General features: G+C 44.5%; 1 protein-coding gene across 1 annotated transcript in view; it reads right to left on the bottom strand.

Moving 5' to 3' along the window:
• Nucleotides 1–13,670, bottom strand: part of lrp1bb (low density lipoprotein receptor-related protein 1Bb) — a 252,324-nt gene extending 238,654 nt beyond the window's left edge. The window contains exons 1-3 of the mRNA XM_078285934.1: nucleotides 13,567–13,670; nucleotides 9,147–9,338; nucleotides 5,535–5,590 (exon numbers count right to left, since the gene is read on the bottom strand). Of these exons, the coding sequence (XP_078142060.1) occupies nucleotides 5,535–5,590; nucleotides 9,147–9,338; nucleotides 13,567–13,670 (352 nt within the window). The remainder of the gene's footprint in view (nucleotides 1–5,534; nucleotides 5,591–9,146; nucleotides 9,339–13,566) is intronic.
• Nucleotides 13,671–14,494: the final 824 nt, after the last annotated feature.

Below are 14,494 nucleotides of genomic sequence, written 5' to 3'. Positions count from 1 at the left end.
AGGGAGCTTTGCCAGGGAAGGCAGCCACAACATGGACAGACACTCATTTTAGAAAAGCTCATTGTGTGCATGTGTGTGTGTGTGGTTGTGTGTGCATAGTGTGTGTACTGCATGCCGTAATATATCTTATGTAAATACCATGCACTTCTCTGCATCTTCGCTAAACACCACCAACTCCTATGTATCTATATTCTGGTTAATAGCTGCAATATACTGCAACTCTTTAAAGGCAATGGCTTGTGAGTATGACTGAAAACAAATCAGGCCAAGAAGGAAATATCTTAGGTTGTGTGCTATTGCATAAGCATTTTATGTTTGAATCCATAAAGGAAAATTATAGACTATTACAGAGCTGTGCATTAACATGAATCACTCGGACGGCTCGATATTTCTCTGTTGCCCGGTACAGCGATTTCTCTTTCAGGAAGGACACAGTACAGCATCACCAACTGGCCAACTTTGTCTGCTGAATGAGGCTCGTTGGGGGTTGGATGAATCCCTCCCCTGTTCTGGTTTTCTGGGCCGAGGGCTGTATGATGGGGCTCTGAGTCCTTGGCCTGGGCCAGGTGGCAGCTGGGAGAGAGAGTCCCCAGCCAGGCTTCGGCAGCCCTCGCTCTGGTCCTCAGCCACTGCCGCTGCCGCCAGGGGCGCGACACCGGCGCCTCCGACCCGCACGCCGGTCACAGTCCGACCCGCGGACTAGTCACGGTCTATCTGCGGCGGCCAGTCTGCCTGTCTGAGCACCTGCCTTTTGACCACGGCTGGCCACAGTTAAGAATTTCTTTGGTCAACCAGTGACTATTATGCGCCGCCGTTTAATAAATCATCATTTTAAAGCTGCACTAGGTGAGATTTTTCTGTAAAAATACACCCGTCTTAGCTTAGATCACAATGTGCGACTGCAACAGAGAAGAGCGTCCCATCCATGATAATTTAGATGCTGTAGATCTGCTCTAAATTAAATTCTGGTCTCTGTATGGACACTGGCATGAAATCTTCTCTGCCCACAGGAAGAGATGAATCAAAACTTAAAGTGCTAATCCACAAGATACTTGTTTTTTTGGGCTGGGCCATAGGCGCAGCACCTTACTTTGCCCTGGGGTTTAACATCTTATCAGTTTAACATTTTGAAGTGTGCATGCCTGGAGGTTTGGCTGGACCGGCCCAGCCTTCACTAGGGACACCAAGTCCTGTATGATTTTATTGACGTCTTTGCTAAGCAGTCATTGCAGTGGTGGATATTTTTGTGGATGCTTAATATGCTGCTCAGCTGTCATATCTCATATACATTCTTAGTATTTGAAGCCAACTTTATATAGGCTATAACAGAGATGATACTGACACCATCACACTATATTATTTTGTCTCCATTTTTGTTGCTAAGCGCTCATTGTTGTGATGTCACTAGAGATCACCTGTCAATCAAACAGTGTGCCCAGTACTGTGACGTCTCTTTCCTTGGATTTTTTGTTTCTTTTCTTTGTCTGTTCAGCCATGGTGGCTATCACTGCTCATGCTAACTACCCAGTTCTTCTTCTGTTTACTCCAAACAAACCAAGAATGTAAAACGCATCACTTCCCGTGTGCTAGAGGATTTTTCCCAGGAAAGACCTACTAGACACCAGGTGTTTGGAACAGCAAATGTAAAAGGTTCATGAACTGATATTCTGATATCACTATTGTGTTAAATCAATCAGCAATACAGAGACTTTTATTTATGTGAAAATGTTGTAGATCTTTGCTTCAAGAACAAAATACAAAGGTTGAACCATCCAGACACTAAGAAGAAGACATTTAGAACCCAGGAATGTGCAGTTTACTGCCAACACGTTACATGGCTTCTCAAAATTCAAACAAGTTACCTCTTGCTGGCATTTGGGGCTGCCAGTGTGCGAAGGTGCATAGTGCAGCTTTAAATGTCATTTTTCTCATGTAAAAACAGATGCAATTTATCTAAACCACTGTCTCAACAAACACAGTATTTGTCCTGCTTATAATCAGATCTGTCTGATGCATTTTCCACAAGGTAGCCTCCATTTTCCACAATGTAAAAGTCTTTTCTAAAGCATGTCCTCAATGATGATACTTCATTTTTGGACTGACATGTTCAAACATTCTCAGAGTTTACCACATCACAGCTAAGCAGTGCAATTTACCACATTGTCACTATGCAAACCAGATAGAAACACAAATCTAATTTGGTCCAGCAGTCATAAAGTAAACTAATTGCTAATGCTTTGTTTGCACAGTATGGCTCATGACGCTATTATGGACAGCACTGTTTAATGACTTTCTGTGTCTGGCAATAAGGACTTCACTGACTTTCAGTGTGAGGCAAAAGACAGTGAGTGGAGGCATGTAAGCATCGAAGGACCTTTCAGCTCTGACAGGCATTACTGGTGGGATTTCTTTTTTCTTTCAGTGGAGAATTAAAGAAAAAAAACTCTACCTCCACCAAACTGATTTAGGTCAACTAACATAATACCAAACAAACAAACAGCAAATCAATCAAGGGAGCTCAGCCCGGCTTCTGGCACTGTCCTTTTTGCAAGGATAGACAACGTACATCAGTGAAAAGAAGATTAGCCACTCAAGTGTAAAGTTAAGCTACTGCACAGTGGAGTTAATGCTAGACAGTTTTCAGCTGATAATAATGTTATTGTAAAGTTTAATGAAGCACACTATCTGCCAAACATAAATTGCCTTTAAAAAAAATTAATGGTGGTGAATCTGTGAAGAAGTGATGGTGAGCCAAGCCATGTTTGATGCTGCCATGTACATTATTATTATTATAATTTTTGGTATTACTTTTTGTTTTGTTTTGAAAAACTATTTATAGAGCAGTTTTTGAAGTGCTTCACAGGACAACAGACAAGAAAACAACCAAGCCAAAAAAAACCAGCAAAGATGGAATAAACAGATAATAAAATAACAATAAGAGAAAGATGACAGTGATCAATCTAAGCAAAAAAATAAAGTAAAAGCAAGTTTCTAAAAGTAGGTTTTCAGGAGTGATTTAAAAGAAGACACTGGAGAAGCTGTGATGATCTCCTGCCTGAGAACAAAGGCCCCCCTTTGTTTTCAGCCTGGATTTTGGTGCTAGGTGCTAGTCCAGCACGAGCCTCGAAGGTGATCAGTAAAATCTTCAAATCAATTCTAAAAAATTCTCCTGCAGCCGGTGCAGAGAGGCTAAAACGGGGCTAATACGGTCACGTCTCTTAGATTTAGTTAAAAGCCTTGCTGCTGCAGGCGAGAGGGAGAGAATTCTGACTGAGACGAGAGTAAAGAGAATCGCAGTCGTCCAAAAGAGATGTTAAAAAAAAGCGTGGATCATTTACATGTCAAGGAATCTATAAGCATGTATATGTATAAGACATTTTTGATTGGTAAAAACAGCCGTGTCTCAACTAGAGTTTTTGCATTGCCTGCATCATTAAGCTGCCTCTCTCTCTCCTTCTCTCTCTCCCTCTCTCTCTATTTGGCCAGTGCTCGATACCACTATTCCCATGGCAACGCAGCCTCTGCATGAGCAAGTCCCCGCTACCTCTGTATTTTGGCGACCATTTGAAGCATTTACTGTCGGGCGTAAGGTCAACCATACAAATTGGTCAAAAGCTAAACAAAAGAAATAGCGGCCCCGGCGGCTCCCCATTTCCGGGAGAAGGGCGTATCTTCGCGTTCCGGTCTGGAAAGAGGAGAAGAAGGAACAAAGTGAGACCGTCGACCATCGGGTCCGGTCCACAGGGGAACGTCAGTGTATGCCGAGCACACAGTGTTATGAGGGGGGGGCGTCTCCTTGGGGTGCTGCTTCCATCCAGCTGGCCGTTCACCCCTTCAAACTGACAGGCAGACTTTTAGCCCAGGACCCAGACACCCCCCCCCCTCCCCGCTGGGGCACTTCCAGAAAGAGCTCTGCTCAACTCAGTCTTCACTTTTCACACCCAGCCACATACTAACTTTAACCTTTACAGTCTTGGACAAGCCAGGGCGCAGTAATACTCAATATATTTGCTGTGCCACAGATGATTTCTTTCCTGAGGTTGGACTTCTGTTCCATCGTCCAGTAGGCTGCAATGCTTTTTGCTTTCCACAAGGCACCAGCTAAGAGTTAACAATGCACAGCTGGCCATGTGAGTGCAGCTCTCACATTACATCACCCTTATATTTCATTTTATGATGCATTCTATCTTATCCATCACCCGCTAATGACCTCATACTCAACTCGACTTGCGGGACGAGTGGTTTATCCCGCCATTGCTCTTACGGGCCCTATTTTCATTAGCATATTTGGCAATAAAACAGTTATGCTTTACCTCATTAATAATTGAACTGTGCTTTTTTTTTTTCTCCAGCAGCCATTTCAGTATATGGCTGAGCCCAGCACTTTGATTCAACTCCGCCGAGATGGGGCCTTTTCTGAGGAAAGACTCATTGATTCATTAATCGCATTTCCGATTCCATAACATTTCGGAAAAATCTAATATCAAACCCCGCGCTGCCCGAATAATTAAGTCAAACCAGAAGATAAACACAAACAGATCATGCGGGTCGAACGAGTGGCTCCTCCTCCGGCCGGGGGATCAATGCCGCCGAGTCAATTTACAGCCGATGGCTTTCACAAGTCGGGCCAATCCATCGCTGATTCAATTGTATCCCATTAAGCGTGTGCGAGGTGATACTAAAGGTGACACAATCAAAATCCAATGGGTTCATCGTTCAATAATTGCCTTCTGCGGGAGCCAGCCCCACCGCCACACAACATAATGAAAGATGTGGGAGCACCTGGTTCCCCACTGCCTCCTGTAGCTGGAGGCCTCTGCCCTGAGATAGATGTAAGGGCCCACTGACAGCAACACTTCATTGACATCACTGGATAGATGTGTCAGCTGTTCTAACATCTTTTCATAGCTCATGAAAGACTCAATGCAATCCCACAGAAATGCTGTCTAAGCAGTGAATCGCTTGCCTCGGAAAACCTGAATCTGAAAAAAGAGACTCGGTTGCTAACCTTTGGGACCGGTAATGAAAAGGGTGAGGTTTCAAGCACCTTTAGGTAAAAATAAATAAATGAATTGCTGAACACGGCCTCCGGTTTCTGCCGTTCAATACGACAGCACAATCGGTATGTAAAAAACCGAAGCTGACCTTCTCCACCTATTACCGAGCGTCAGGCTGTTCTGAAGACTCATCTGGTTTTCCAGCCAACTCAAACTTGTGCAGTGAGAGTCAATAAAACACGCATGAGCCACGCCGGGCCTGAATGCCAACGACAACAGCAGCCGGTGCCCTCCTCCACAGGTGTCGCTTGAGTCACTTCCCCATGCTTCACATGAAACGTGGCGCGGCTGCCCGGTGCGTCACCTCCTCCGCAGACCGGCCCACCTTTCAGCAAGTCCTCGGCTTTCAACCGCCGAGCTTTATTTACTCTTTCCAAAAACCAGATTCAACTGGAATCCAGAACTACCGATCGCTCGGTGAAGACGGAGCGGCCCGCGTCAGTATGGGGGCCAGCTACCGTCCCGAGGATCACCTACTGCTGAGGTGGGCGCTTTCGCTGCCACGCCAGAACAGGATGCGGACAGGAACGGGGCTGCAAAAAAACACAAAAAAGAGCCATAACAGCCGGTGGGCTCATTTTCGTGTTAATGCCTTCCAGACGAAGACGCAAAGCAGCTATGAAAACAGAATTCAGCCCGAGCTAAGAAGGTCAACAGTTAGTTACTACCCAGCAGTTTCCCTGGAAAGTCTGCGTCCTGCCCTCCGTGTTACGCAACCTCACTGCAGGGCGAATGTGATGGAGGAGCCTGGGCAATCACAGACAATTTGATTTTTTTGGTTTAGCATTACTAAAGCCAAGCGATTTACATAATCTCCATTTGGTCGCAATTTATCATGTCCGACTACAATTTAGTAAGCAATTTCCTGCTTTCAAGCTATCTATTAAGGAGTATGAGTACAATGGTGATATTAAGCAGACTGAACATGTATTTTATTCAGTGGCATTAAGGAAGAACTGTTATAGATAGCCATTGTGTAAACGTCAGAGGATATTAATGCCCCAATCCCTTAATTGTAGCATGGTGCCCCCTTTTATACCGCCAACACCCTGGCTTTGTTTACATAGTGATTTAGTGAAATGAAGCCAATTTTTAATGCTGAATTGTATTGTCTGTATGACTAATAGTATATGACAGCTAAACATGAGATTTAAATCATGAGTTGGGGTCAATTTATTTTCAATTCATCATTTTAATTTTAATTCTAACTGAAATTTGTGTGATAACAGAGATTCCATTCTCAGTCATGTCTGTGATAATAATAATAGTAGATATTTTTATGGCAAAAAAAAAAGGATTTTGAAGAAAATCCATTTATTGAATTGAAACTGAACTGACATGTATTTTCAGGATAGTTTGGATTTGTAGTATTTGGAAACACTGCTGTTAAACAGGCTTGTACTTTTAGTTATGATGAATTAAAGTTCCATAAAACATATTTTCTATCTATAAGTGAAACCCTTCAAAAACATGAAGCGATGCAGATAAATTATAGATGCTGTTTTTAACACTAATCTGTATTGGGCAACATCTAGCACAGAGACATGGACTCATTTCTTCATATGGATCAGCTTGAACTCCTGTGCTGGACCCTATAGGACGTGCACACACCCACACACACCCACACACAGACATACACTTTGCGATGCTATCTCACTATCTCACTTAATTAGCTCCTAAAGGCAGCCCTCCCCTGCATTAGTGGACCTATCTGTGCCTTTCCACCATACCACCACTTTATAAATGGAGTATACATTTCAGACAACCTTGAGCTGTTTGTACTGGATGATGCTTATCTCGTGCTGCGGTCACCGCTTAAGATCAAGGGTATTTTGATTAAAAAAATAAAAAAAAAATTATAATAAATACGACGCGGTGTGGGCTCTCTTGACTTCTTTGAGCCTGTCGTTTTGTCAGATCAGCACTGCCCCGGCCGGGTCAACCTGCTCAATGTTAGATGGAGACGGCTGATAGAGAGCGAAGCCCAGCAGAGGCTTTTCAAAGAGACAATTCTATGAATGAGCGTTTGGAAATGCTTCAGGATTCATGCAGAGAAAACCATGGGCTCTCCACTTGGCATTTTCCATAACAACTCCACCACCACAAAGCAAATTAATTTCAGACTAATTGGGCTAACAATCAGCTTCGGTGTTTGAAGAAATATGAAATGCTGTTATCGCTATCTTCCTGCTGGACGCTGCTATATGAGCTCATTTCATTTATTCTCAGGGAAAATGTTCTGCAGACGAGCAGAACAACACCTGGAATTCTGTCCTGGAGCTATATTGACATAGATGCAGGTACCAATTACTCATTTTCACGTGTTTGTATGTGTCTGAATGTGTGTGTGTGTGTGTGTGTGTGTGTGTGTGTGTGTGGTTGGAAGGGTGGATGCACTGTACTCCTCTTTTTTTAAATCGTGCCTTGCTAGAAAACCAATTCAATTGAAGACCAGATGAGACCAGATGATGGCACATAATTCTCCACTTTGATTCAAGATGCCTTATTATAGCACAGTGCTGCAATGCTGACAAACACAAACTCCAAGTCGTTTGAATTTCAGGTGGGTGTTGTTGTTTTTTTTTTCTCCTCCTCCCAGAGCAGGGCATCCTCAGGGAGTTCAAGATACAAATTCATCTTTTCATTTCATGCACAGAGAGAGGTAAACAGTGTTTTCTCTCCTACTGTGATTGCCAGGCGCACTCTGAGTCCCTGCTCTCCACGCTGTGTTGGGGGTATTTGGTGACATTTGGGACGGTATCACAACAGCACTAAGCAGACTTGACACCGCATGAGCACCTTAAGGTCAGTGACCGATGGGAACAAAATATTCATACATTATTTTTCAAAATGTATGTTTTATTTTCTGTTATTTCATGTGACTTGCGTTATTCTCATACGACTCGTTTATGTTTAAAAATTCACATGATACACTTTATAATAGCAATTTCCCCAAATGTGAGTAGACTCATCATAAGGCAAATGGCCATCACTATAAACAAAAATCAATTCTATTTTCATGGAGGCATTGCTTTATGCTTGTTTCCTTAACAGACCCATCCTCATAAAACTTACATCAGTTTCATGCTACGCACTCTATGAAGGTATACTCTGATATATACTATGATTTAGGTCTTAAAGCCTAAAAGGTGGGTAAACTCTGTTCTGCAAATTAAATAGTGGGTTAACGGTGAGTTTCGGTGGCTTTAGCATCCGTTCCATCCCTACACCCTGCACTATATGTCTATATGGCAGCAACATGAATAGCTTGAAGATTGTTGATCTTGGGAAAAGCCTCAGAAACAGCAGTCAGCATGGCAGACACCAGACAGCCTGTCACTCTGTCCCACAATTCAAATTCAAGCATGCAACCAGTCAATATGTTGCTTTATAATGAGTCCCCCCCCCCCCCCCCCCTCCCTCTCCTGCTGTGCCCACATCACTATTAAGCTGCAACACGCCTCGCTGTAGAGCTGGCCATGCATAAGACTGAGTCCTGTCAATTGCCGATATTACAGCGGGGATGTATAGGCGACGGCTTGAAGGAAAAAGACAAAATTCACTTCTGTCCCAGCAATCCGGAGACATGTTCACCTGCTGCATTGTAGGATAGTGGTGCTATGCGCCTGCAGTCATTCCTACTGAGTCTATTCTGGCTCCGACAGCCTCAAGAATGTTCCTGAAAATGCAAAATCAAAGCTCCAGCCCGAGTGTTGGGTCAAGTTCAGCGTGATGAGTCTATAATTTCTGGTTTATCAGATGGGACACACTAACGCATGATTTTTACCGGCCACTTAACATTTAATAACACCACAGCCTGCATGATAAAAGCGCAGAAATTGCAATAGGCTCGCATTCCAGCGTGGTTATCACACACCGATCCGAAAGCACGACGGGCAATTTCAGATAATGAACTCTTTGTCATGTAAAGCCACAAATGATGAAGGTTGCCTGCTAAAGGACAGAGGGGATTACATCCAGCCACGGCAAAACGCTCGGCGCAGGTGATAAAGTAATAACCCCGGACCGCACTAACAACGGCCGGGGTGCCAAGTTTCAGCGGACTGCGCATCCCCGGTTCATCCTTACCTTTCTCCTCGTCCGAGACGGTCCAGGGCTCGGCGCGCGGAAATAATCCCGAGAATACGGCCAGGAAGGCGATGAGAAAAAACTCGGACATGGTTGCGGAGAGCGGGCGATAGAGAGCCGCCGCGGTACTTCTCCTGCTCCTGGTCCTGGTCCGGGTCCGGATCCGGGTCCAGTCTCCCCCTCCACCACCACCTGGTTGTCGAGCGCCGTTATTCGGTGATGTCCAGCGGAACTAGTGCGCAGAACAGAGCAGCGCTCCCGCCTGCTCCCCGACACACTCGCACCGCCGCTCTACAGTGAGCAGACGCACCGGAGACGGCAGGAGCGACGAGAGAGGCAGAGGGACGGAGAGCAGAGCAGAGCAGAGCAGAGGAGGCGGGGTGGGAGTGTGGGAGGATAAAGAATGAGTGCGTCTTTCTTGTCTTATTTCAATGATTAAATGCCATCGAGGTGGTGCGGATAGTCTGGAATGAATCCCATTGATTAGGTATAAACCAGTTGGTGTCCAAAGTGGGGTCCGGGGACCCTTAGGGGTCCATCACCAAACCACTAACCTATGGCAAAGTCTCTGCATCTAATGTCATTTGCCACTAAAACTTGCTAACCTGATAGATTTCTGGTGGAGCAATGGCTGATGACTGACAAGATATTATTATTTGGTCAATGTGATAAATTATTAGACAAAACTATCATCTTTGAGGGAACATATTGGTCCTGAGTGCTTGATTTTTTTTTTATTAGATATGGCTTCCAAATAGATTTCTGGGTAATTTTGAATGGTATTTGCTTGCCATTATATGCATTAAAAACTGCAGGATCAAATTTGGAGTGCAGCATCTTGCCATATCCAGTTGAAGTGCACATTGAGCTCGATTGGGTCCTCAGAAAAAAAGAGGAATAATTCATTTTCGCCCTAATCTAATTCATTATGATTGATCCAGATACAGCATTTCTATTCTCATCATAGGTTTCACTCTCACCCCTATTATCTCCCTACAGTGGAGACAGTTTTACAATTCAATACAAAATCAACAGTAAAAAAAAACATCTTCCCATATGGTTCCCCGGGATAAAATCTTATCAAATAGGGGTCCGTAACCTAATCTGTGTCTGCCCATGGGTCCGTGACATGAAACATCTGTGGAGCCTTGAGCTGTATTGTTTGAATCTCTCAATCCATTTGTAGACCAGGAGGTTACCAAAGTTTTTCATGTAAACAGCCCCGAATTGATACCCATTAGACTACAGAGCATCACTGATAAGATTTTGTCCCAGTGAATCCCCTATTTGAGAAAAACAAATGTGCAGTTAGTAGGGATAGGCTGATATATCGAAATTCAATATATCGCAATACAAACACGTGACAATAGGTATCGTGGGGCAGAAAAATGAATCGCAGTATTTTACTCTATTGTACATTTGTGATTACTATATTGTAGTAATCACAAATGAGTTAGTTTGCCCAATTTCACAAGCTCTCCATTGAAATTATATTATTTGCACTTTGTAATGACATTTTAAAATTGTTGTTTACATTCTAGCAAGCCAATGCCATTGCTAGCAAGATTTGTGGCTCAGAAATAAACATAATTTGTGAGATAAGCATAACCTCCCATCCCTAGCAGTTAGTCGTGATTTAGTATAGATCTATAAAACTGTCTATACTGTTGGTGGGGAGGTAACAGTGGGGAGAGTGAAGAGTGAAACCTCCAATCAGAATAGTCGCTCTTATGCAATCTGTCATTCTAACTTATAGTGCAGTGGTTCTCAATGTGGGGTGCGGGGACCACCTGGGGTCCTTGAGGGGGTTCCAGGGGGTCCCCAGCAAATTGATGAATTGTTAAAATTCACCATTATGAATGTAGAAGAATGACTATTTTGATCATAGTTTCAGTGTTATCTTTCTACCTACAATACAGATAGTCATGGAATTTTGGACAAATATTCTCAGATTTGGGTCCAAGTGGCAAAATCTCATCAAATGGGGGTCCGTGACTCTAATGTGGACTAAATTAGGGGTCCTTGAAATAAAAAAAGTTGAGAATCACTATTCTAGTGAATGAAATATAGTGAAATGTAAGTATTCCGCATTTTGCTGGAGACTGCTGTTGTAGATTAACTATATCCATTTTAACATGATTAACAGAAAGGCCTTTGAATGCTCTGCTGTCTAGCATCAACAAAAAGTAGCTGTGTTTGTTCCGGAAAAATTATGCCAGAGGTAGTTCTTTGTTATTGTTGCAACAATATATATTTTTTATTGTTATTTTATTGTACAGTAAATCAATAGTAATTAAAAACTAGTTATTGCAAGGAAGGTACATATTATCATTATTGATCAGCCCATAGATAGATAGATAGGAGTGACTGATGAAAAGTATGGGGCATTCAATATTTCTTCCAATAAACTACAGATTAGATTCCCTGCATAGGAACATCCTCTTGATCAGATGGGCCGACAATCCACTCAATCCAAAGATACATGAAAGGAAATGTGCTCTGCATGTGCTCTACCTGGGACGCCTTTCATTGAAAATGTGTCCCGCGAGGTTATCGATCAGGGGTGTTTTGAACATCAAAATGCCAGCATTTACGTCATCTATCACTTGTAGCACAGAAGAAGGAGCAGAAGAAGAAGAAACAAAGAATAGATCCTATTAGTCATGTTCTCTCCCGGACTGGATAAGTATCGCAGAAGGAATGAACCTGTGGAAACGGGCGAGTAAACAGGCAGCGCTCAGCCTTGTGAAGAGTGCCCACACAGCAGACAGCCCACGGCTAGGCCACGGGATACTACAATCCATCTACAATCCCACTCTGAGCACTCGCTGGACCTTTGGCAAGTCTTGGCGAATTCCCTCACGCAATTTGCTGGGTGTTGCATAGCTCTGCCAGCGCTCAGGTTAGACTGTCGGAGTATCACAAGCAAAAACTCTGGTGAAAAGTAGTGCTGATAAACTCAGGAGGCATAATCTTTGCTGATGACTGTCTCTTGGCCTAGACGCAGGGGCGGACTTAGTGATTTGAGGGCCCTAGGCAAAGGCAAGCATGGGGCCCCCTGGATCCCAAATCTCTCCATCTTTTCTATATGTAAACTTGGGTAGCTTTGCTTATTATATTTTTTGTATCTTCTCTCTCAGCTAGTTATGCAGTGGCAAGGGAAAATGAGCTTAAAGTCAAGTGGCAAAATCGCTGTAGCCTGACTGAGTATGGGGGGGGGGGGGGGGGGGGGGGTGGCCATGACTCAAGATTGTCATAATTTATTGTAACAAAAAGAGGGGTTTTTCAATAATAAATTCATTAAAAATGAGTATACATTAGTTCTATTCTTGTCTTTTGTGGTGCCCAAGGCAGTTGCCTACCTTAACCTTAGATTACCTTACCTAACCCTACCCCTGCCTAATGGTAAGACTGTCCCTGGGTAGACATTTGGACTGGACAGCTGAGAGCCTCTACATCACACTATTTATCCATACAGTACAAATGTGCATCTACTAAATGCATTTGAAATTGCGTCACATACTAATTGCTCCCACACTGATGAATTGAGCAGTTAGCGCTATTCAAATACAAACAAACCCTACCTTGTCACGCTGTTTTAAATTCATTAAGCCGAGCGTTGTTTAAGGTGGCGAAGAGATGTATCTTAGATGAGATGGCAACATGCCTAAATATCACTCGGAACAATCTGTCATGCTTCATTATTGAGTTGTCACAAAAGAATGGGCAAGTCCCAGTCTTCAAGGACGTTACTTTACACCGATGTCTCTGCTATTGCTCACTGCCAGGGCTGCAGCGTCTTCTGGTTCGCAGAAAAACAAGTTGAATAATAGAAATTGAGGACAGCACATTGTGAGACCACACTGTGGGTGTTATGTGTGAATATTGAAGGTAGGCTGCATTTTCCACAGTAACTATGGTGGCTGCAATTTGATTGACCTGCCTTGACATTTTTTCTGAGCATGGAAAAATCCTCTTCCGTTCGCTCATAATGATTCATATGCACTTGCACTGGAGCTGTGTTGCATCTGTGCATCTGCTGTCCTTCTCGGCCTCTCCTCTCCACCTTTAGCCGTAATTAGCGACGGCCGTTCACCTATACACAATCACATCAGCTTAAATCTAAAGCCGTTGCGCTAATAATGAGCGTTGCCATGTACAGAGAGGGCTTGCACCTGTCAATAAGAGTAATGCTCAGCGGCAGGCCTGGCTGCGGTGCAGATGTGTCAGAGGGAATCAAGAGCTGGTGGCGGCGGTGCTGCTGAGCAGCGGAGGCCGGGGCAGCCTAATAGGCCGCTCACGCATCGCGCGTGTCACTCACTTGCGTTACCGGTCCTGACACGCGGGGCCGGATGGGGGGGCCTGTCCCACCTGTCATGCACACACACTGACACGCAGCAACGCGGGCGGGCGGCCCCACGTGACCCCGGGGTCATAGATCTCGCCGTCCGCGTGGAGCGGAGTGATGCTCTGCGGGTCGTTTTCCAGCACCGTGTCCTTGGAGCCGCTCTCCCTGACTGACATGAGTGATGGCTGACTGCCATCTCTCCCCCCCCCCCCCCCCCCAATGCCAGCTCTCTCACTGCTTCTGCTGCGCCTGAGCTACATTGGCTTCGGATACTTGCCGTCGAAAGTGTAACATCCCCCAAAATTAGCAGCAGCCATTGACCCTGCTTGACCCTGTCATAGTCGCAGGCTCATTATCAGCCTAATAACGCTGCCGCTGTGGTTTCGCCGCAGCTTATAGCCTCAGCATTCTTGCCCGGCTGACTTACCACAAGAGTCCCCCTCAGAAGTCGAAAGCAATTTTATGAAATGAGGAATAAGCAAAATATGGTTCCCAAATCCGGTCTGACGTGTGTTTTGTTTCTGTTGACAGTTATTTGACGGAGAAGCAGGAAATCCAATGGACGTAGGCCGGTTCGCTGTCGCCGCGGCGGGCGAGCCGCACCGCTCTGCCAGGGCCGTAAAGTGATGAGGATCTGGTGGCGCTCCCCGGGGCCTGGGGGCTTGTTAATCAAGCAGTGGGATGACAGGCCATTTGCTGCATGAATCACTGCACTCTCGTCATGCTGGAAATGACTTGCACTTTTTGAAAAGGGGGATGTAAACTGTACCTTTGATGCCCCCTCTTGGGGTAGTGTGCGGGGAGGGCTGTGTGTGTGTGTGTGTGTGAGTGTGTGTGTGTGCTGGATGACAAGCTGCAGGGATATACCACTATCAAATTGATTTAGGAGTCTTCAACCACAGTCAGCGGCCCATAAATAAAACAATGGCATGTTTTCGTGTTTCCTGCACCAAACAGAAGCTGTTTTGGCTAGCTCCGATTCATCTGCTTTATACAGAAA

Source organism: Centroberyx gerrardi, chromosome 10, assembly GCF_048128805.1.
Source record: "Centroberyx gerrardi isolate f3 chromosome 10, fCenGer3.hap1.cur.20231027, whole genome shotgun sequence".
Lineage (NCBI taxonomy): Eukaryota > Metazoa > Chordata > Actinopteri > Beryciformes > Berycidae > Centroberyx > Centroberyx gerrardi.
Note: the sequence above shows the minus strand (reverse complement) of the source record. Positions and strands in the feature narration are given on the sequence as shown.